This window comes from Zootoca vivipara, chromosome 1, assembly GCF_965207765.1.
Source record: "Zootoca vivipara chromosome 1, rZooViv2.hap1.1, whole genome shotgun sequence".
Lineage (NCBI taxonomy): Eukaryota > Metazoa > Chordata > Lepidosauria > Squamata > Lacertidae > Zootoca > Zootoca vivipara.
In genome coordinates this window covers 133,248,127-133,268,178 of record NC_142582.1, presented here as the reverse complement: position 1 = coordinate 133,268,178, position 20,052 = coordinate 133,248,127, and the positions used below count along the sequence as shown (strand labels likewise).

The 20,052-nt window shown below is 52.7% G+C and overlaps 1 protein-coding gene across 4 annotated transcripts in view; it reads left to right on the top strand.

Annotated features, from left to right (window-relative positions):
• RGS3 (regulator of G protein signaling 3) overlaps positions 1-20,052 on the top strand; it is a 68,554-nt gene that overhangs the window by 24,697 nt on the left and 23,805 nt on the right. For all 4 annotated transcript variants that reach the window (XM_035136222.3, XM_088674803.1, XM_088674807.1 and 1 more), the window contains 9 exons: positions 3,470-3,551; positions 3,986-4,091; positions 4,684-5,035; positions 5,972-6,011; positions 9,520-9,707; positions 11,457-11,540; positions 13,571-13,682; positions 14,585-14,628; positions 17,655-17,783. In XM_035136222.3, the coding sequence (XP_034992113.3) occupies positions 3,470-3,551; positions 3,986-4,091; positions 4,684-5,035; positions 5,972-6,011; positions 9,520-9,707; positions 11,457-11,540; positions 13,571-13,682; positions 14,585-14,628; positions 17,655-17,783 (1,137 nt within the window). The remainder of the gene's footprint in view (positions 1-3,469; positions 3,552-3,985; positions 4,092-4,683; positions 5,036-5,971; positions 6,012-9,519; positions 9,708-11,456; positions 11,541-13,570; positions 13,683-14,584; positions 14,629-17,654; positions 17,784-20,052) is intronic.

The window sequence follows — 20,052 nt, the reverse complement described above, 5'->3', positions numbered from 1 at the left end:
TGCAGCCTTTCCAGTTACACAGAACTCCTTTCCAGGTCAGTTCAAGAGGGAAACCCAGCCAGATGGGCGGGGTGTAAAGAATAAAAATATTATTATTATTATTATTATAACTCTGTGATTCCTCTGTTGTGCCCAGGGGAAAATTTGGCTTGGCTTCTCTTCAGGTTGCTGTCGTGAGATAGTTTGTATTGATAACTAGCGGATAAAACGTACAATGTGAAACTCTTCTTCATTCTTCTGGATGAAGTGGGGCTTGAAGGCTGGCATGCTTTTGTTCATGCTGAAGTGGGTCCCCTAAAACCTTGAGTTAAGGACCTCAGAGCTTGACTGGATTGGGCTGAGGAGGGTCCGCTAGGTCCTCCTAGCCAAGTGTTCTGCTTTCTCTCCACAGTGACCGGCCAAGTGGCCGCCACTGCCCCTCCAGGAAGGCCACAAACAGTGCATGAAGCCAGCAGCTTTCACCCACATGGCTTGTTCTCCTTCAACTAGTATTCAGAGATAGACTGCCTCTGAACATGGAGGCTCTCTATACCTGTGATAGAACCATGAATTGCACTAGTTTCCCCCTTTAAAACTATGTTAAGCTTGTGGCCACAATCACAGATTGGAGCAATGCATTCCACAAGCTAATTACACGTGTGAAGAAGTAGTCCTTTTCTTGTAGTCCATTTCCACTGGGTGGCCCTGAGAGAAAGAGGGAAGCATTCTCCCCATCTCCCTGGCTTGCTTTATGTATCGGTAATCCTTAAACCCTTTCAGTTGTCTCAGCTAAGCAGCCCACAAATGCTTCAACCAGGGGACTTGGGCTCCAACTTCCTATAGTCGTTCTGTCTGCCTTTTTCTGACTATGGCTCCTTCCCCCTGTCTTTCAAACCACCCTGTGGCACGGCCCATGCGCTGCCCTTGGACCTCTGCGGAATCACCAGGGAGTTGCCCTTTTGCTCCCAAGCAGGAAGAGTGTGTCCCACAGCCCCTTTGAACAGACTCCCTCCTCCTCTGAGCAAGTCCTGTTGGAGGAGCTCTTAGTGGGGGTCTTCCTCGGGAACCGGAAGGGCAGATCTTTCCCCTTTGCTGGTCAAACAGGATACGCGAGAGACAGACATCTCTGGAACCACTCAGCTCCACATGGGATGCAAGTCCAAGTCTGAACAGTGTCTGTGGTCAGACAGGTTTCCTCTCTTCCAAATCGGCAGCCCAGTCAAGATGCCTCTGTCTGCTCTCATTGGGTGCTTGTTGTTGTTTAGTCATTTAGTCGTGTCCGACTCTTCGTGACCCCATGGACCAGAGCACACCAGGCACTCCTGTCTTCCACTGCCTCCCACAGTTTGGTCAGACTCATGTTTGGAGCTTCGAGAACACTGTCCAACCATCTCGTCCTCTGTCGTCCCCTTCTCCTTGTACCCTCCATCTTTCCCAACACCAGGGTCTTTTCCAGGGAGTCTTCTCTTCTCATGAGGTGGCCAAAGTATTGGAGCCTCAGCTTCAGGATCTGTCCTTCCAGTGAGCACTCAGGGCTGATTTCCTTCAGAATGGATAGGTTTGATCTTCTTGCAGTCCATGGGACTCTCAAGAGTCTCCTCTACCACCATCATTGGGTGCTTAACATGAGTCCACAGTATGGATGCAGCAGCAAAAAACAACAACCAACTGATGCTATTTTAGGCTGCATCAACAGAAGTATAGTGTCTAGATCAGGCATCCCCAAACTTCAGCCCTCCAGATGTTTTAGACTTCAATTCCCATCTTCCCCAACCACTTGTCCTGTTAGCTAGGGATCATGGGAGTTGTAGGCCAAAACATCTGGAGGGACGCAGTTTGGGGATGCCTGATCTAGATCAAGGAAGGAAATAGTTCCACTCTGTTCTGCCTTGGACAGACCACACCTGGAATCCTGCATCCAATTCCGGGTGCCACCATTTAAGAAGGATGTTGACAAGCTAGAACTTGTGCAAAGGAGGACAACCAAGATGATCAAGGGTCTGGAAACCAAGCCTTATGAGGAAAGGTTGAAGGAGCTGGGGATGCTTAGTCTGGAAAAGAGGAGATTGAGAGGAGATGCTATAGCGACTTTCAAATATCTCAAGGGCTGCCACAGGGAAGAGAGAGCAAGATTGGTTTTTCTGCTTTGGAGAGGAGCCTTTTGAACCAGAGTAGACTTGAACCAGTGGCTTCAAGTTACAAGAAAGGAGATTCTGACAAATTATCAGGAAGAAATTTCTGACATTAAGAGCTGCCCAACAGTGGAAGTTGTGGTCTCTCCTTCCTTGGAGGTTTTTAAAGCAGACGTTGGATGGCCCTCTGCCAGGGATGTTTTAGCTGAGATTCCTGCATTGCAGGGGGGGTGGGCTAGATAACCCTTGGGTCCCTTCCGACTCTGCCATTCTATGATTCTATGCTAAGACCCCTAGACCCTTTTCACATGTGCCACTGGTAAGCCAGGTGTCCCCAGTCCTATATTTCTTTACCTGGTTCTTCCTGCCTATGTGCAGAACCTTACATTTGCCCCTATTGAAATTAATTTTGTTAGTTTGGGCTCAGTTTTCCAATCTGTTAAAAGCATCTTGAATCCAGATTCTGTCTTCTGCAGCATTCACTGTCATTAAGGGAATAAAACTAAAATCATGGGGAAATAGCACCAGGGGCATGACCAGGATGCATAGGGTTCCATGTCAGACCTTGGCACGTCTCCTGTGGGGCCACCTGGCGGGGGTGTGCAGCTGGGGAGAGGGGAATCCATGCTCCTGTTGTGGTACAGCGTGAGTGATGACAGGATCCTGGCTAAGGACCCCTTTGGTTTGACTCAGTGACCCACAGGCACCTGTAGTCTCTGAGGGGACTGGAAGCTCTTTCTGCTGCAGACCAAGTCCCTTTGAAGCCCACACTGCCTAGTGGCCTGGCAGGCTCTGGCTTTTGGAAAGCCCCTTCAGCCTGAAGGCACAATGCTATTTTGAGGAGAGCTGCTGTGGTGCTTCTATCCTCCCTGTGGCAACGGATGTGGGTGAGGCTAAAATAACCTCCTCCTCTCTGTGGTGGTGGAGGCGGCTAAGGTAGGGATTGATAAGATCAGTGCAACCTTTCAGCTTTCTGTCCACGTGTGGCCAGTGGAAAGTTCCTGGTGCTCATTGCTCAAGGAGAGAGCAAAGTGCTCCCCACCCGTGGCTGCCTGTTGAGCCCACACCAGGGGACTCACTTGGCTTGGTGCCTCCCAGGGGGCCTTTTCTTGTCGTGAAGGCTGAACAGAATGGCTGTGGGCACAGTTGCAGGGTGTGTGTGTGCTTGGGGATAGGGCTAGTGGAAAAGGTCCCACTTCCCTCTCCTGGGGTTCAGTGAACATGTGCAGAGTGTGAGTGTGCGTACATCCCTTTTGTCTTTCCCCGCCTGCTGCACGGATACGACCAGTGAATGCAGAATGCATGAGGGGCAGCTGTTGCTGTTTGTTAAAAAGCATAACCTCATTGTTTCCTTCCAGATTACAATCCCCCGTGGCAAGAATGGGTTTGGGTTCACCATCTGCTGTGACTCGCCTGTCCGTGTGCAGGCAGTGGACTCGGGTAAGGAGGGCGGAGGTGCCCGGATGGTGAATTAGTTCGCTTTGCAAAGGGGCTGGGCTCTGGGCTCCAGCTTCTTCTGCCTCTTGGCACTCTCCTCCTGGTCTAGGGAGTGGCATGCTGGCCGTGCACTATACAACACAGGTCCACTTTCTCCCGCCACTCATGGGTCCAGCCCACAGACTTCTGATTTCAGCATTATTTAGGCTCTGGAAGCTGGCAGGGTCTGCTTTTGGACTAACACAGAAACGTTCACCGCTTCCCCTGTTTTCCTTTCTGTCTAGGAATGCTAGGGATTCTCCTAACTCCTATGTTTGAGTAGTTCTGTTTGGCTTCCAAACTGCTAGGTACTCATCCACCCAAGTGGTGGGAAAGGCTATAAACCAGTTTGCCTGCAGTGCAGACATGCCCTGTTTCTCCCACCCCACCCTTTGCAGGTGGCCCAGCAGAGAAGGCTGGCTTGCAGCAACTGGACACCATCCTCCAACTCAATGAGCAACCTGTCGAGCGCTGGAAGTGCGTGGAGCTGGCCCACGAGATCCGGTGACTATGACACACAAGTGGAGAGGGGATTGCAGGGGCGGAACCAGGATCCCTGGATCCCACAGGGTTGTGCGCACATAGGTGGAGAGTAAGGGGGTCTCTGTGCCTGTGTCTGAGTATTGAAGGGCTGCTACTGGGAAACACCCAGACATTTGCAAAGGCCTTACGCGTAGGAGATGTGCAGATGTTGCAAACACTTTATGGTCGTCACGGGACCAGCACAGAGAAGGCCTCCCTCCCAACATCTTGAGAATGGATCTGTCTGTGGCCCTTTCCATCTTGACCTTTCCTCCCACATTTTCCATTACTGAGACCTTTGGAAGAGCCTCTGCACGCCGCTTCCTTCTCTACACCTTGCCAGTAACTGAGGTGCTTTTTGGAAGGGTTGCCAGGAGGCTCCAGAAACTCCCTTCCTGGGGAGCCTCCTCAGAACTCTTCATCTATCAGCAGGCAAAGCCTTCCTTGTTTTGGAGAAGGCTCTGGCCTGATGATTTCCAAGCAAGGGTGGGAGGGACAGGGCAGAAACACCTGAATGTGACCTGAAGTGACCCCAAGAATGAACCTGCGTCAATGCCAACCCTATTTCTTGCAGGAACTGCTCCTGCGAGATCATCGTGCTGGTCTGGCGCATAGTCCCTCGGGTCAGACCTGGCGCAGAAAGCGTCATCCGCCGCTCGTCCTGCAAATCGGCATACGACTTGCAGTCACCACCCAACAAGCGAGAGAAGAACAGTGCATTGCGCTCCCAACGCCTTGATCATCGCCAGAGCTGCCACATCGTCTATGGTGGGAACGAGGGCCTGGCGCTCAACGGCTGGGAGCGCTACACAGAGCTTGGGAAGGTCTCCCAGCAGCACACCATGCCCTCCCCTTCCCGACCACCCTCAACAAGCGGGGGCGACAAGAACTACATCATCCTGGCGCCGCTCAATCCAGGAGGCCAGGTATGGAAGCAGGGGTTGGCTACGGGTCAGGTGGCTCATCTCACCTCTTCTCTGGCCTGAAATGCTCCACTTGCACACTCTCCTCTCAGAAGAAGTGCAGTTGGCAGGTCAGAGTCTCCCAGATTGTCATTGTTTTCATGTGGAATTGAGTCACATCCTGACAAATTTGGAGTTCTTGTGAAACAAACAGGCTTCCTCCCCTTGCGATAAGGAAAATGGTAGGAATGCGTTCTTGGAAGGGTGGGATGTAGCATTTGCCCAACAGCATTGTCTCCCCACATAGAGATCAGGATGAAAGCTCATTAAACAGGTTGCCTGGAAGGGAACCCCTTTCACTGCCAGAAGTGAAAATACAAGGCCTTCATCCGCAGAAGCAGCTCATGAGATGATTAAAACTGGTCCTGCGGGGGACAACAGGCTGTGGATGCTCCAGAACAAGAACGCCTGCATGCAGAGAATTGGAGGTCAGCCTGGAGGTCAGACTGCAGTGTAGTTCTTTCCCTGGCACATTTGCTCTCTGTGTAAAAGGAATTCCTTTTATATCAAAGAGAAGTTCCATGTGTTGAGTCTGCCCTGCAGGCTGAAATGCAGTAGTTCAGGCGCTGTCTTTCCAGAGGATGCTGCTGGGCCCTTGGCCCTCCATCCCATCATAGTCCTCTGCCGCTGCTCCCCTCCAATAGCCTTAGTTGGTTGGGTCTGAGTTGCCCACCTGAGCATGTCGACTGTGCATGGACTGCCTAGAATAGTTCTTCCAGGGGAGTGACATCTTGTCCCAAACAGTGCTGACCTATATTTCAAAAAGAGAATGGGCTGAGATCTCTAAATGCTACATTCTGCATCCAGCATTAGAATTGCAGGGTCTTCCCAAGTCCAACAGTGTCTTCTGAGAGCAGGGAGGAGGAGGTAACCCTGGCTCTCCTGCCTTGTGTCTTCCAGGTGCTGAGGCCCATCTACCCGGAAGGCAAGACCCCTGGAGGTGAGTGAGCGAGTGAGAAGGGGGTCTAGCTCCATTCTTGCCTGTGTCTCAGGTTTTGCTCATTTCTGGGTTGGAGGTCTAGCTTTTCTTGAGGTGGCAAAGTATTAAGTGAGGCCAGGAGCAGTGAATGAAAATCTTAGGGAGCCTCTTTTTACTACTTTTTGTATTTGTTTTCTTGTGTTCAAAGCCACAGAGCAATGGAGAGGAGTTCTAGAGAAGCCGGGAGCCGCAGCTGGTGGCCTGTTAGCTGCTTGGGCTCCCAGAGTCCCCAGAGGTTTGCCTTGTCGCAAACTGCATTGCATTACTTGTTGGGAGTCATGTACATCCCAGCCTTCCTCAAAAGAAGTTGCAGGGGCGGGGAGGTGCCCCAATTTTGTTCTTGTGGCAGCCCTGAGATCAGAGGGCCTGGCTCCAGGGAGGTCACCCAGGGAGCTTTGTGGCAGAGCAGGGATCCAGAGCCTCCATCCATGCAGTCTGTTAAAGCAACTCACTCCTGGAAATGCAGGGTGGGGGGAGGTGGAATTGCAAATGGCTGCATGAGAGGAAAGGACCCTGGGCTGGGCCAGGCCAAAGTGAGGGCTCTATAAATGTGCTAGGGTTTCTGAGCCAAGAAGGGTTGGCAGGGGGTTGGACTGGATGGCCCTTGTGGTCTCTTCCAGCTCTATGATTCTAAGTCCATGCTTCAGGTCTCGTGTCACCCACTGAATCACTCTCCCTATGGCCACTTACCCACATCGTCATCACAGAGAGGGTGATAATGCTGGCCTGCCTTGCAGGACTGTTGTAAAAACAGCCGTGCTTTTTTGCCTGCCACTGTTCAAGAGATTCCAGTTGAGCATTACTGCCCGCTCCTAGAGACTGACAGGCCTTTCCCCATCTCTGCAGCAAAGAGTGGCGGCTTCCTAGCCATTGCCAGTGAACATGGCTTGGTACAGACCGTTGTTTATCTGAGAGCAAACAAGCCCTTTCCAAACGGCTCATGGAATGGTCCAGTTTGTTTACTTTGGAGCGGCCCTATCTGCTTCCCCGTCTGCATCCAGGAGTGTTTGGGTTCAGGGGGACAAGGGAGGTCAGGGGGGCTGCTGCGCTGACGCCAAGGCAGGCTCTTGAATGTTTGCCTTTCCCAGAGCAGCTACGAGGGGCCTGCTGTGTGTGGAAAGGCAGCTGAGGGCAAGATGCCTTGCCAGCAACACTGGCATATTCCCCAAGCCTGAACAGGCTCCACATTGGCCACCCAGCATTGGCAATATCCTTAGCCCAAATCATCACAGTCAACACTTGTAAAAGTGGGAGCGATGAAAGCAGGTGAAGAAAGGGCTTTGGGAGCCACTATGTTCATGATAAGGCCAGCCTGGGAACAGAGAGGCCCTGGTGGAAACGGTACCAGCTGAGCTGCGGTGTTGTTTTCAAAGTCCTTTGTGGCAGGAGCAGCCATGTAGGAAATTTGCCAAAGCGACTGGCCAACAATGAGCCGGATTTACTCACCGTTTCCGCAAGGCTCCGTTTCCTACTGACTCTTGGAAAGTGTCACGCCCAGAGCAGGCACAGGGGACGGATGGAGAGAAATAAACATATAAGAAGCAATTCCTTGATGTTTCCGGGGAGGCCAAGCCAGTTCAAAGTGTGGAGCGGGGTGTGCACAAGGTTTAGTCTGGGCACTTTGCACTTGGAAAGGGTCAGTGGCATCCGCCCCTCCCTCCCCTCTGCCTCCTGCTTCTGCTTGCCCATCAGAGGGGAAGCTGCCTTGTGTTCCTTGCAGGGGTTTCTGTGCCCCAAGGGCACTGGGTGGGGCCGTCCTTTTCTGGCCAGACCTGATGGTGGCTGCAGCCCAAAACACACTTAATTTGTTATATGCTGCAGAGTAAACTCCCTTGAGCATCGCGAGGTTTACTTTGAGTGAACCTGCATTCACTCAACCTGCATTCAAAGGGCTGTACTCCTTCCTCTCCTCTGTTTAAGGTGATTACAAACTGCAGACTGGGGAGAGGATTTTCCATGTGCTGGTGGACTTGAGCTCCTGCTCACTACTTTCCGCAATGTTTTAGGGTTGGACTGAGCATGTTCTGTGAAGGGATCCCCTGGCCTCTTTCCCTTTTACAAAACCAAGCTGGCAGGGGAGTGAGGTGTAGAAGGGGGATCCGGACCATGGCAGAGGCTCTGCTCCTTGGCTCTCTCCCATCTCCTGGCAGGGCTCTCTCTTCTGAATGCCTTTCCCCAGACCAGGGGAAGGGAAGAGGCTGGCGTGGTCTTAAGGGGACAGTCTTTCCTGGTGAATCCTGAGGGTTTAGCCAGGCTCCTGACAGATGCTGGTATTTGGACAGGAGGCTCATCCACACTTCCACTTGTCCGGTGCCTAGAAAGTTACAGGGCTGGGCAGTTTCCCACTTGACCCGGGCTTTCTAGGCACACGAGACTGAGCAGTTTCCCCTTTGCCTGCTCTTTTCCCGGGGAAATTCCGCTCTTTAGCACTGAATCAGAGCAAACAGGAGAAAACCCGAATTGCCGCCGTTTGCTCTGACTGAGTGCCAAAGAGCAGGTTTCCCAACCAGGTGGGGTGGGGTGGGAGAGAAACAGGACAAGAGGAAGTGGGAATGGCCCACTTGGTGCCTCATAATACTCGCTCCACAGTTGTAAGGAATCAGCCTACACTTCGGAACTCCCTGCTTATTGGCATCATGCAGGGCCTTTGCTGTATGCTTTCCGGTGCTTCCATAAAACAGTTTTGCTTAGACAAAACTATCCAAAGATCCAGAAAGTTTATCTATGTCTTGATCTCTTTTTAGTGCACTGTTGGTTTTAGTTATCTTTTGAATGTTTTTAATTCTTCACTGATAATTTAATAGTTTTTTTTTAGGAAAAAAACTGTTTTGTGGTTTATTTGGATGCCTTTAATAGAGGATTAGACAAATCCGTGCGAAATAAGGCTGCCCTTATCAGTTGCTGGAAACTTATGAGGGGAGGCAGCTGCTGTTTCATTCAGGTCCAGCTTCCTTGTGGGCTTCTTGCCTTTGGGGCACTGTGAGAACAGGGTTCTGGACTAGAGGGGGGCCCCTTTGGCCTGATCCAGCTTCAGGGCTCTTCTTGTGTTCTTACAAGGTTTTTACTTCAGTCAAGCGGTAAAGGTAAAATGGTAAAGGACCCCTGGACGGTTAAGTCCAGTCAAAGGCACCTATGGGGTTGCGGGAATCATCTCGCTTTCAGGCCAAGGGAGCCAGCATTTGTCCACAGACAGCTTTCCGGGTCATGTGGCCAGCAGGACTGAACCACTTCTGGCTCAATGGAACACCATGAAACACCGTTTACCTTCTGGCTGCAGCAGTACCTATTTATCTACTTTCCCTGGTGTGCTTTCTGTTATGTACTTTTGAACTGCTAGGTTGGCAGTATATAATGTTGTTACATGAATTGATTAGTGTGGTCTTAGTACAGCTCTCTGGCAGGACTGTGACCACAGCAGTCCTGCAGCAGAGGGAACAACAAGCTGCCCCTCTCTCCCCCTTTCCTCCAGGCAATCCATGCAGAAGTGGGTCCCAGGGCAAGAAGTCCCGGCTCATGAAGACGGTGCAGACCATGAGAAGCCACAGTGGCAGCAGCCCCCAGAACTGCACCCTCGTGAGGCCTGGCATCCCACACTCCAGCTACGGCACCTACGTGACACTGGCCCCCAAAGTGCTGGTCTTCCCCATCTTTGTGCAGGTAAGTCTCAGGGAGGGAGGGGGGATGGGAAACCCTTTCTGCTGGATAGGCGCTTCCTCCTGTCCCTGCTGTGCTTGCTTCGGTATGAACACCTCAGTAAAACAAGGCTTTGTGTGCTGCCTGCCACAAAGTGCTCTCGGCCAAAGTACTCAAGCCAGGGTGTGGGGTGCGGAAAGAGAAGAGGGACTTGCATATTTGTGGGGAGAGAGGTGTAAGGAAGACCCAAGGAGGAGGAGGCTCAGAGCCCTGCTGCAGCTGCTGGGCCAAAGCCAAGGGATGCCCAAACTAGCATCCCTCTTCTGAAAGAGGAAGCTCCCAGCCAGGGCTCAAAAGCAACATGGCTTTGTTGTCCATTGGTTTTCTCTTCTCATTTGAGACAGCCCTGGGAGCATGGTTCTAGGGGGCAACTCTAAATTTAGCAAGTAAGGAAATGCTGCTCCTCCCCAAGCCACGGTGGCATCACTTCTTCTTCAGGCGGAGGCTCCATCTAGTCACCCTGACTCAGAGCCATCGATAGGGTTGGGGTTAGCCCCAGCCCATATGGCCACTGGGCAGGGATGGTGGGAGTTGTGGTCCGCAGCATCTGGAAGGCACCATGTGGGTGACCCTTGGGTAAGGGTCTTTGATAATGCGGGAGAACCAGCTTTAAGCAACTAGGGGGGGAATAGGGAGGTGGGAGGTTTTTATTTATTTATTTATTTTTAAAAAACACCTGGGGACCAGTAACTTAAAAGTTGAGTTAGATGTGGCCGATGTGGACCTACTATGAGGACATAAAAAGCAGGGGAATTAGCCCTGACTGAATGATTCAGAGTGAGCCATCATGGCTGTGGTGTGGAGCATCCTTTTGTGAGGACCCCTTCCTCCACCAGAGTCCTGCAGCATTTCCTTAAGAAGGGTCCAAGGGTGCCCGTCTAGGTGGCCAACCAGAAGCTCACAAGCAGGGCCTGAGAGCAGCAGCAACAGCATCACTCCCAGCAAGCAGCATTTGGAAGTGCCCTTGCCTCTGACCGTGGAGGCAAAGCATAGCCAGTGTGGCAAGCGGCCATTGGGAGCCAAACCCTCCATGCACTTGTCTTAGCCTCTTGTAAAGCTATCCGAACTGGTGCCTCCCCAACCCCCCCCTCCCAAGCCTTGATGTGGCCATAGCTATGGGCAGAAACGGCCAGCGTGGCTGCAAGGGAGGATCTTCCCTGGGCCCTGCCTTGCCCTGAGATGTTCAGGGGCTTTGAGGAGAGGGGCTGGGAGAGAAGAGGAGCATTGGTGGCCATTGGTGGCTGGCAGCCGTGGGCCTCTCTCCTCTCCTCTCCTCTCCTCTCCTGTGCCCCCCACACTCCCACCCCTCTCACAGGAAGCATCTCCTGCCTCCCACATGCCTCTTCCATGCTCCCCCTGATCACTTTCAGTCACTGTTGTGGCTGCTGCAGCTGAATAGTAATAACCACACACAGGAGCAGAGTGTGAGAGATCTTTTTATAGTTCCTGTGTGATGTAGGTGTTGGGGTTGCAAGGAGCCATCACACACGCATACACAACCCGGCCCGCCCACACCAAGCCCTCAAAGGCATCTTGTTTTCCCTCTGCTGGACTTTCCACCTGCAAGATCCGGTTTGTTATCAGGGGCTTCCCAGGCTCTCCACAAAGAGGAGGTTGGTGGGGCTCTCAGGGGGCTGGCCTTGTTCTTCACACCCAGGTGTGCCTCCCTCCTTCTCTTCTTCTTCTTCCTCATGCTCCTCCTCTTCCTTTCAGCCTCTGGACCTTTGCAATCCAGCCCGGACACTGCTGCTGTCAGAAGAGCTGCTCCTTCACGAGACACGGAACAGACCCACCAAGGTGAGGCTCTGGGCGCTTGTTGGTGTTGGCGAATTGTGTGAGGCATTGTCTGCTTGCTGGTGGCAAAGGAAGCCAAGGCCCCCTCTTGCCTCCTCTGCTGTCAGCGGGATGCTGGAGCCCATCTCCAGAAACATGAAGATGGGGCAAACGTGCCCCCACTCCTTTGGCAGCAGAAGCACTGAAACGGGGCTTAAGAGGTCTGACGTGTCTTTGGGCTGAGGTGGCCGGATCTCCTCAGGTAGCCCCACAAGAAGTGCTGGTTCCCCAAGGCTAGAGCTGGGAGAAGCTTCCTGCTCCTGCCTCACCCTCCTCCCTGGTCCTGCCGCTGGGGGGCTCCTTGAAGATAGTTGGGCTGTACTTTTTTTGACAAACACTGCTCTGCTCCTGGACATTTTGCAACAGCAGAAGGAGCAGAGGGACATCACTTTTCCTGCCTCCGTCCCTATGCCAGCAAAGCCTTTGCCTGTCAAACTTTTTTTTTGGGGGGGGGGGGGGAGGTTGCAACCTCTTCTAACTGCCAGCTTATCTTTCCAGCTCTGCTAATGTTAAATGTACTCACATTTGAGTGCTTCCCCCACCCCACATTAAAAAAGAAAGAAACTCCCTGTATGTAGACAGGCAGTGTGTCAGGGGGATGCTTTTATGTCCTCCTGGACTCCTTTGTCCTGAGGCGCTTGCTTGCTTCCTGCGTGCAGAGAGGGCTTTCCAGTAGGAAGTGGGGAATCCACCCCAACCCCCTGCATGCAAGAGCCATGAGGCCCAGGAGGAGCCACACTGCAGGCAGGCAGGCAGAGTGGGAGAGGACGGCACCCATCCCTCTCTTCCAGAGGAGGAGGAGGCAGCCCTGCTGCAAGTGGAGAGCAGGGGCAGGAAACGGGCCTTTCACGGGCCTTCCACACCTTCTGTGGGGTGTAGTTCTCCCTTTGGCTCACTTGCCTTCTGCCCGCTTTCGCCTCTGGTGCAGGCTGGGGGCTTTGGCTGGTGTCTTCTCTCCCAGAGGGAAATGATGGTGGTTTTGGTATTGTTGCTGAATTTGCCTGTGGTGTACTGTTGCATGTCCCTAGAGGGCAAACTGGGGTGGTGCTTCTGGCATGATGGCCTTCAAGTGCTTCCAGGGCTTTTCTCAGAAGTGGGGGGGGGGGGTAAAAGTAAATGAGCTGAAGATGCCACCAAAGGATTCTTTTCTCTAAGAGCAGGGAGAAGGTGGTGGGTGGCTGTGGAGGGAGCCATGCAAAAGCCAGTCCTTTCCCCGAATCCTGATTCTGGCTTGAGCCACATCCTGTCTAGACTTGGCGGTGGTTCCTGTAGTCACAATCTGCTGAGATCTTAGTCCTAGGTTTCTGCTGCTATGTGCTGCACGAGGCCCTTGTACTCTTGGCTCCTTGGCCTGGCACCCTACCATCTGAGGAGAGAAGGAGAGCCCAGGGGGGCTCTGGTGTTGGCAACCTCCTGACAATGCCATCGGGGCCGTAGGAAGGAGCCTCTGGGATGCTAAGCGGAGGCTGCACATTCAGGGACAGATAGATGGAGGCTAAGCCTCAGAAGATCCCTCAAACCTAGCCTGGCATCCTCCTTGCTATGCTGGCCGTCAGACGAATCAATCAGTCGATCAGCTTAACAACTCACACAGGAAGTTTATAGGCAAATATTCCTCCTAGTTCTATTAAAAGTCATTGCCCTTTGGCTTGCCCATCCACTGTAGTGTTGAAGCAAGAACTTAGCAAGAATTCGTTTTATATAAAACAGGGGGCAACCAAGCTCTCTTTTTTGGCCAATCTCCTGAGAGTTGCATGCCAGCAGTGGGTGATGCCACTCACAAAGGCACACAGCACCCCCTCCTGGCTGACTTGTGCAGAAGGTGTCATTGTCCCATCCCTGCCCTCAGCTGATCCATCTGATGTTGATTTGGACTCCCGTCTGGGAGTTGGGCTCAGCTCAGCCCAGTGTCAGGCCTTGCTCATTCTCCCACCAAAGCTGGGTGGCCCTGCGTGCCTCAAGTGACCCCTCTGCCCTCTTCCCTCCTTGCCCAGGTGACTCTCTTCATCTACTCAGACTTGCTGCTCTTCACCAAGGAGGATGAGCCAGGGCGGTGCAATGTCCTCCGAAACCCCCTCTACCTGAAGGATGTCAGAGTGCAAGAAGGTGAGTTGTGGCAGGGGGTTCAGAAGGGACCCAACACCTGCAGGTGCCAGGGCACCTCTGCTCCTCCGGGCAGTGGGCTGAGAGCAAAGACATGCAACCCTCTCCTGATTGCTTTGCAGCAACTGGTGTTCAAAGTATACTGCCTAAGTACAAGGAGGGTTGTACATTTATTTTTATGTATTTATGTTTTGCTTTAAATCTTACCTTCCTTCATGGAACTCAAGGCGGCGTATATGATTTCTCTCCCCCTCCCACCCCAAATATTATTTCAACAAGTTTAGGGTGAGAGATAAGGTAAGGACTGTGTCATCCAGTGAGGTTTCATCCAGATCTGTCTCCCTCGCCTTCTGCAAGCTGCTGTCATGGCCCACAACCATGGACAGACCTCTCCTCTGCCACCCTGTATTCGCCCAGCCCTTTCCCTTAAAGCCCCGCCCCACCCTGTGATCGAGGGCTGTGGCCACCCATTGCAGGACTGAGTTGAGCGTAGAAGGAATTCCTTTTGGCACTCCTGGACTTAGCACTGACCTGCTAAACCAAGTATTAGGAGGCTGTGCAAATTCTCTGTCTGTCATACCCGGTGCTATTTTTTAGAAAAAGAGGTGCTGGAGCTCACCATGAACTTCTCCCTTATTCTCTTAGAACGACAATGGTGCCCACCTGTGAGGTGCTAGAGCTGAGCTCCTGCGAGGAGAGAGCTTGTGATGCTGCCTGAGGCGGAGAGCTTTGCTTCTGAGGGCTGAGAAACTCTCCATCTCTTTCCTTTTTGCTGAAAGCAAACAAAAGCAGATAGGAAGCGAAACTCAGTTGTTCAGTTGCCAGGAAGAAAAAAGCATTTGGCTTGTAGGAGCCACTTCAGAGTTAAGGGAAAGCTAAATTCTTCTGATCTGCTTCACTTGCAGCTTCCTCAGAGGATCTGAAGTTCTGCATCCTCTACCTGGCTGAGGTGAGCATTGGACAGAGCACAACCCCACTGTGTTCTGTAATCGCTTGCCAAATGCTTCCTTTACTTGAAGCGCCTGAAGCACTTCCACCTGTTTGGGGCAGAAGCTGGTCCTCTAGAAAACCAAGTGGCCGGGGGGGGGGGGGAGCAGAAGGTGAACTGGCAAAATTCTGCTGGGGAAACATCTTTTGGGAAAACCTCATTTTACCACTGAATTGAAGCAAACATCAATTGGGTTTTCTCTGGATCTATGTTTGCACCAATTTAGTTCTAAAGAGTGGGTTTTCCAGGGGGAAATGACAGAGCAAAGGCAAAACCGCTTGGACCCATGCCTTAAAAACATGGGACAAGCAGGAAAGCATTCGGAAGTGTGGATCAGCATTCTCTCTCCCTCGGAAGAGGTAGTCTGTTGTGTCTCTGGATGAGCCTCTGTTTTCGGATTTCTTTCTTCAGTCAGGAGTCCCTGGAAATGAGAGGGGAGAAAGTCTAATCAGCTCACATTTAAAGGGGAACATAACCTAATCCACACTTTCCAGAGCAATGCATGAATGGAAACTCAGCTACCCTTCCCTACTCCCTCTTCTCCCACTTTTGCAATGCCACTCTCCATTCGAGGAATGTATACAAACATACATGTGTATAAAAGCAAACGTCAAATACAAAAATAAGGGGAATTGTTTGCAAAAGTGTGTCTGTTAGGCAAACTTGCATGCAGAAATATGTGAATGTGGAAAAATTCACACAAAAATGGGGGTTAATTTTCAGCAGGGCTCCCCACCCCCCTTTTTAATGTCAGAAACTGATGTGGGAATGCAGGGAATGATCCTAATATTGGGCCGAAATGCTTAAGGGCATGTTCATAGGAAAGGACAGATGTCACTGTTGCCCTCATACCCTTTAGAAGCAAGCCTTTCCTGGGCACCTCCCTCCATTTTAATTCAGAGGGAGAAATGTGAGCCTCACCTGGAGTAAATTTGGCAAAGGCAAAATCTAAACGTGTGTGTGTGTGTGAGAGAGAGAGAGAGAGGGAGGGAGGGAGGGAGGGAGAGAGAGAGAGAGAGAGAGAGAGAGAGAGAGAGAGAGAGAGAGAGAGAGAGAGAGAGAGAGAATTTCCGCCCCAGTGCCAGGTGCTGCCTGCCTGCTGGTGTTTTGGTCACCTCCTGCCCTCCGGGGTTTGTGTGTCGGGGGAGGGTTGTGTAGACCCAATGTAGGGGAAAAGCACCCCGCTGAACCATCTCACCCCCCCCCCACGTGGCTAGCAGTGTTTGCACAGCGTTCCCATCGCCCAGCCCTGATCGAATTGAGTTGCAAGCCCTTAATTCCATTAGCTGTGGGATTAGGAGATGGGCTCCTGAATTGCTCTTGATGGAGAGCACTTGGAAACGTCTTTTCAGATGCCTCCTGGGGGACATTCTGGTGGTGAGCTGCGCAAATAGTGTATTCATTCGCTGCAACAGCAGCACAGCCAATCCTGCCCCCTGCCCTGCCGGCATTATGCCTAGTTAGCCTGAACTGATTTCCCGTAATTCACCCTCTCCTCCTGCTCCGAGAGACACAAGCGTGGAGAGGGCAGAGCCGGCTGAGCATGCACATGTCCCTTCCACATAGAGGAGGCTCCTCTCTTGCAGCCCTTCATGGCGCCGTTTCTGCCTCATGCTCCGCCTGCATGGCTCTAGAACACAGGGGCTTATCCTCTCAGGACTAGGTGCTGTTCTGTCTGTCAGGTAAGTTTTGGTCTGGCTTTAAAGACTAATGCTGTGTGTCAGGCTACCAAGAGATCTGTGTTGCTGCACACAGAGCTGTAACTTTGTTGAGTTGGCGACAGCAGTAGCAGCAACAACAACAACAACATCTGTGTCTCATGCGACAGAGAGAACCTGGGCATTCTGCTCCTGCGGGAGGGCAGGGAGGTGTGTTCTGGGCAGTCTGCCCTCCATAGTGAGGCTTGGGCCAATTCAGACGGCCCTCCACGCTGGGCGTGTTATGGCTGCAAAAAGTCAGAAGCAATCCCAGTTTTGAAAAAGCAAGGATGGGGGGGGGCAAAGCCAGGCCATGGTCTTCCTGCTAAACGACCCATGATTCCTCCTGCTGCCACCCCCGCGGCAAGTGTTCTGGGGTCCCATAGGTCTCCGTTTAAACTTCCTGTGCAGCTGCTGCAAGTCAGAGGGGCAAAGGTATTCAAGGCAAAGGAGACACCTGGGTGCTGCAGAAGACGTTTGGGACTTGTCAGGATGTGGGGTCCCTAAATAAATGAGTGAACATGCACATCCTGAGAGCTTGCACATCCTGCTAAAAGGGTAGCAAGACGAAGTGTCGGTAAACACACAGGCACAACCTCCCCCCAAAAAACCCCCACTATGATTCGATTAAACTGTGCCCGCCTGGCGACAGGCTGCCGTGGCGCTTTGTCTCAGCAGCAGCCCCTGTGGCGCTGAGGGCAACCTTGTAAGTGGATGATAAATCCCTGCCAGTCAGTTTCCTAGCCAAGGAGCCTTTTAGCTGAAAGACGGGTGGCAGCAGTGACGTCTGCCTTGCTGTCGAGGGAAAAGGGGGCTATAAAGCAGGGGGAAAGCTCTGCAGAAGGGTCCGTCCCTGTGGAGGGTCGCTTGACAGCCTGCCCCATTGTGATTGCTCAGCAAGGTAACCAGTGAGCAGAGTGAGAAGTTGGCCTGGTTCACCAGACTTCCATCTCCTTTTCCTGCCAGGGGCAGCCCAGACGTGAGCAAGGCGAGAGCCTCAGCACCGTCTTCAGTCTTGGATTTTAGCAAGTCTCCAGTGGGAGGGGAGCTGCCCTGCTGGGGGGGCAGCCTTTGGGCATGCCTCTCCTCTTGCTGCCTCTGTTGCCCGAGCCCAGCCCAGGAACCTCCTCGGATGGAGGCATGAGCAGCCTCTGTGTCTCTCAGGTGTGCTGGGCTTAAGTCCCAGTGAGGGCTCCTTTGCTCGGAGGGACCACAATGCGGATGTTGCCGTCAGAGAAGGAGGCCGGCTTATGGGTCTGGCTAAGGACAGGTGTCCTTCTGTGTTCCTAGAAGCTGGAGTGCGTGCTCAGCCTGGAGGCTCACTCCCAGGAGCAGAAGAAGAGAGTCTGCTGGGGCCTGGCCGACAGCATCTCCAAGCAGCAGCCCACGACCCCCACAGCTCCTCCAGCCGAGAGCAAGGTAAGCAGCCAGGGAGGGGGTGGGGTGTGCTGAGAGCGGCCTGCATCACTACCACCACCTACCCTTCCAAATTTTGAAACCCCCACCCCCTCAAAAGAAACCTGAAGTTCAGTCAACCAGCAGATCAGTCATCTGAAGGCATAGATCAATTGCAGTACTGTTGTAGGGGGAAAATTGGGGTTGGCTGTGTTTTCTATAACAGTACAAAGGAAGCTGCCTTTATGGTGAGTCAGACCACCTTGCTCAGTATTGTCCACACAGACTGGCAGCAGCTCTCCAGGGTTTCAGGTAGGAGCCTCTCTGGAGGTGCCTGGAGTAAGTGAGGGCAAATCTTAACTGATGCGCAGCAGGTTAGTTGAGGGCATCTTGGATAGCAAAAGGAAATGTTGTGATGGCTGCTCAGGGACTGTGTCTTCCTCGTATGCTGGCTTGCTTGCTAATGGCCTGCAATGACTAACTGTTGCCTTCTCAGTGCCTGCTAATCATTAGAGGATTGTTTTTCCCAAAGGCCCCTGGTGGTTGGTAGCTTCTCCTAACGGAGGCGCAACCCAAGACCAAGGGTGGGTGGAGGCCACAGTTTTGCAGTGGGTGCACAAGTCAGTGCACTTTGGGGGGAAGCCCACCAGCTGTGCATGGGGCAGCCGCCCTCCTGCCAATTGCTGGCATTCAAAGCTTGACTGTATTTGGACCTGGAAGTTCCTTATATCTGACAGGACCAAGAGCCATGGGTTGCCCTCCCCTCCACAAGAGAAAAGCCCTTTCGTGCCCCAGCTCAGTCTTGCTGCTGCTGCTGCAAGAAGGGCAGGGCAGGAGGGGTTTTCTTCCCACAGGGATTGCAAGTTTTGTCTGGGTACAGAGGAATAGACTGCAGTCCCCGAAGGGGCTCAGAGAGTAGTTGGGGGTTGATAATGAAAACCAACCCCCACCCACCCACCTGCTTCTGAAAGCCTCTCCCTCCCCTCTCTCCAGACACTACACCCTGCAGTGCATCTTGGGAACCAGGCAGCTTCTGCACTGCTATCTCCTTGTTTCCTGGACCACTTTACCGTCCTTGGGGAAAACCACACCTCCCTTTTTCAGAGGAGGCTTCTTATTTTTTTTCTTGGCAGACCTCCCATGGTTTTCTGCTCCGGCAGAAATCCAACAGACAAAGCACATTCTGCATGGAAACCAGCAAGGTCTCACCTGTTGGTTTCCCTCCTACGGTGCCACTGTTGAAGGCATGGGAATCCTGCCAGGGGAGAAGGGGTGGCATCCAAGTTCCTTCCTCTGTGGCCTGTTTCCTGGTTGCAGCCTTTGGGGCAGCAGGTGCTCAGCAGGGCTGCTAAGGGAAGGTTGCCCCCTGGGCAGGGAGGGGCTGGTGTCCACTGCAACCCCTGGCTGGGCAACCTTGGGGCTTTGCTTCTTCAAGCCCGGCCTGCCCTGAAAGCCTTGCTTTTGTTTCCAGGGAGGGAGCAAGCAGTGCCTGCCTCTGGGCAGCCAAGATCAATTGGGCATCTGGAGCTATGAGCATAATTTGAATTGGCTGCTTTCTGGCAAAGGTCCTGACGAATGCTTAATCCAATGACGAAGTGATTTAGGGAGGACAATGAAATCTTGTGTGAGTGTCCCTAGCTCACTCCCAGCCAAGGAGAGATGCTCCCCGCAGAAAGGAGAGGCAGAGGAGCCAGTGGGAGGGCCTCTGCCTCCCTTCGTGGCTCTAGCCCACCTGCGAGGTAGGCACCTGGCATCTGGTCAGCAGCTCTCTGCCCACCTCAGAGGGAGTGAGGAGAGGCCACGGGGCAGCCTCGGAGGCGACGGCGGTGCTTCTGCCCTGCTTTCTGCCCACTCCAAGAAGGGCCTGGGTGATCTCTGGTGGGTATTCTGGCTTTTAGCAATGAGGATGGACTGTGCCTGAGCAGGCTGGCACAGCTGCAGGGCAGGTTTGAAGAGCCACATGTTGCTCCAGGCCATGGAAGAACGAGCCTTCCTTTCTCTCTGGCTGCTTCTAACCTTCCTGCAGGTTTCAGTTGCTCCTCTCCAGTGCTTGAATAGGAATGTCTTCAATTGCAGTTCCATTGACAGTTGTTTGCATGCTGCCTTGAGATTTTTCATTTAGGACGAGAGATTTTGAAATGTTGCGAATAACCCCTTCCTATGCCAAGTGAAGCTTCCTTCTAGGGTGGTTAGGAAGGACGGACGTAATTTTGCAATGAATGACCAAGAGGGCAAACCTGGTCTGTGTTAGTGGGGGTGAGTACAGAATCCACAGTGTTTAGGTGTGTGCACA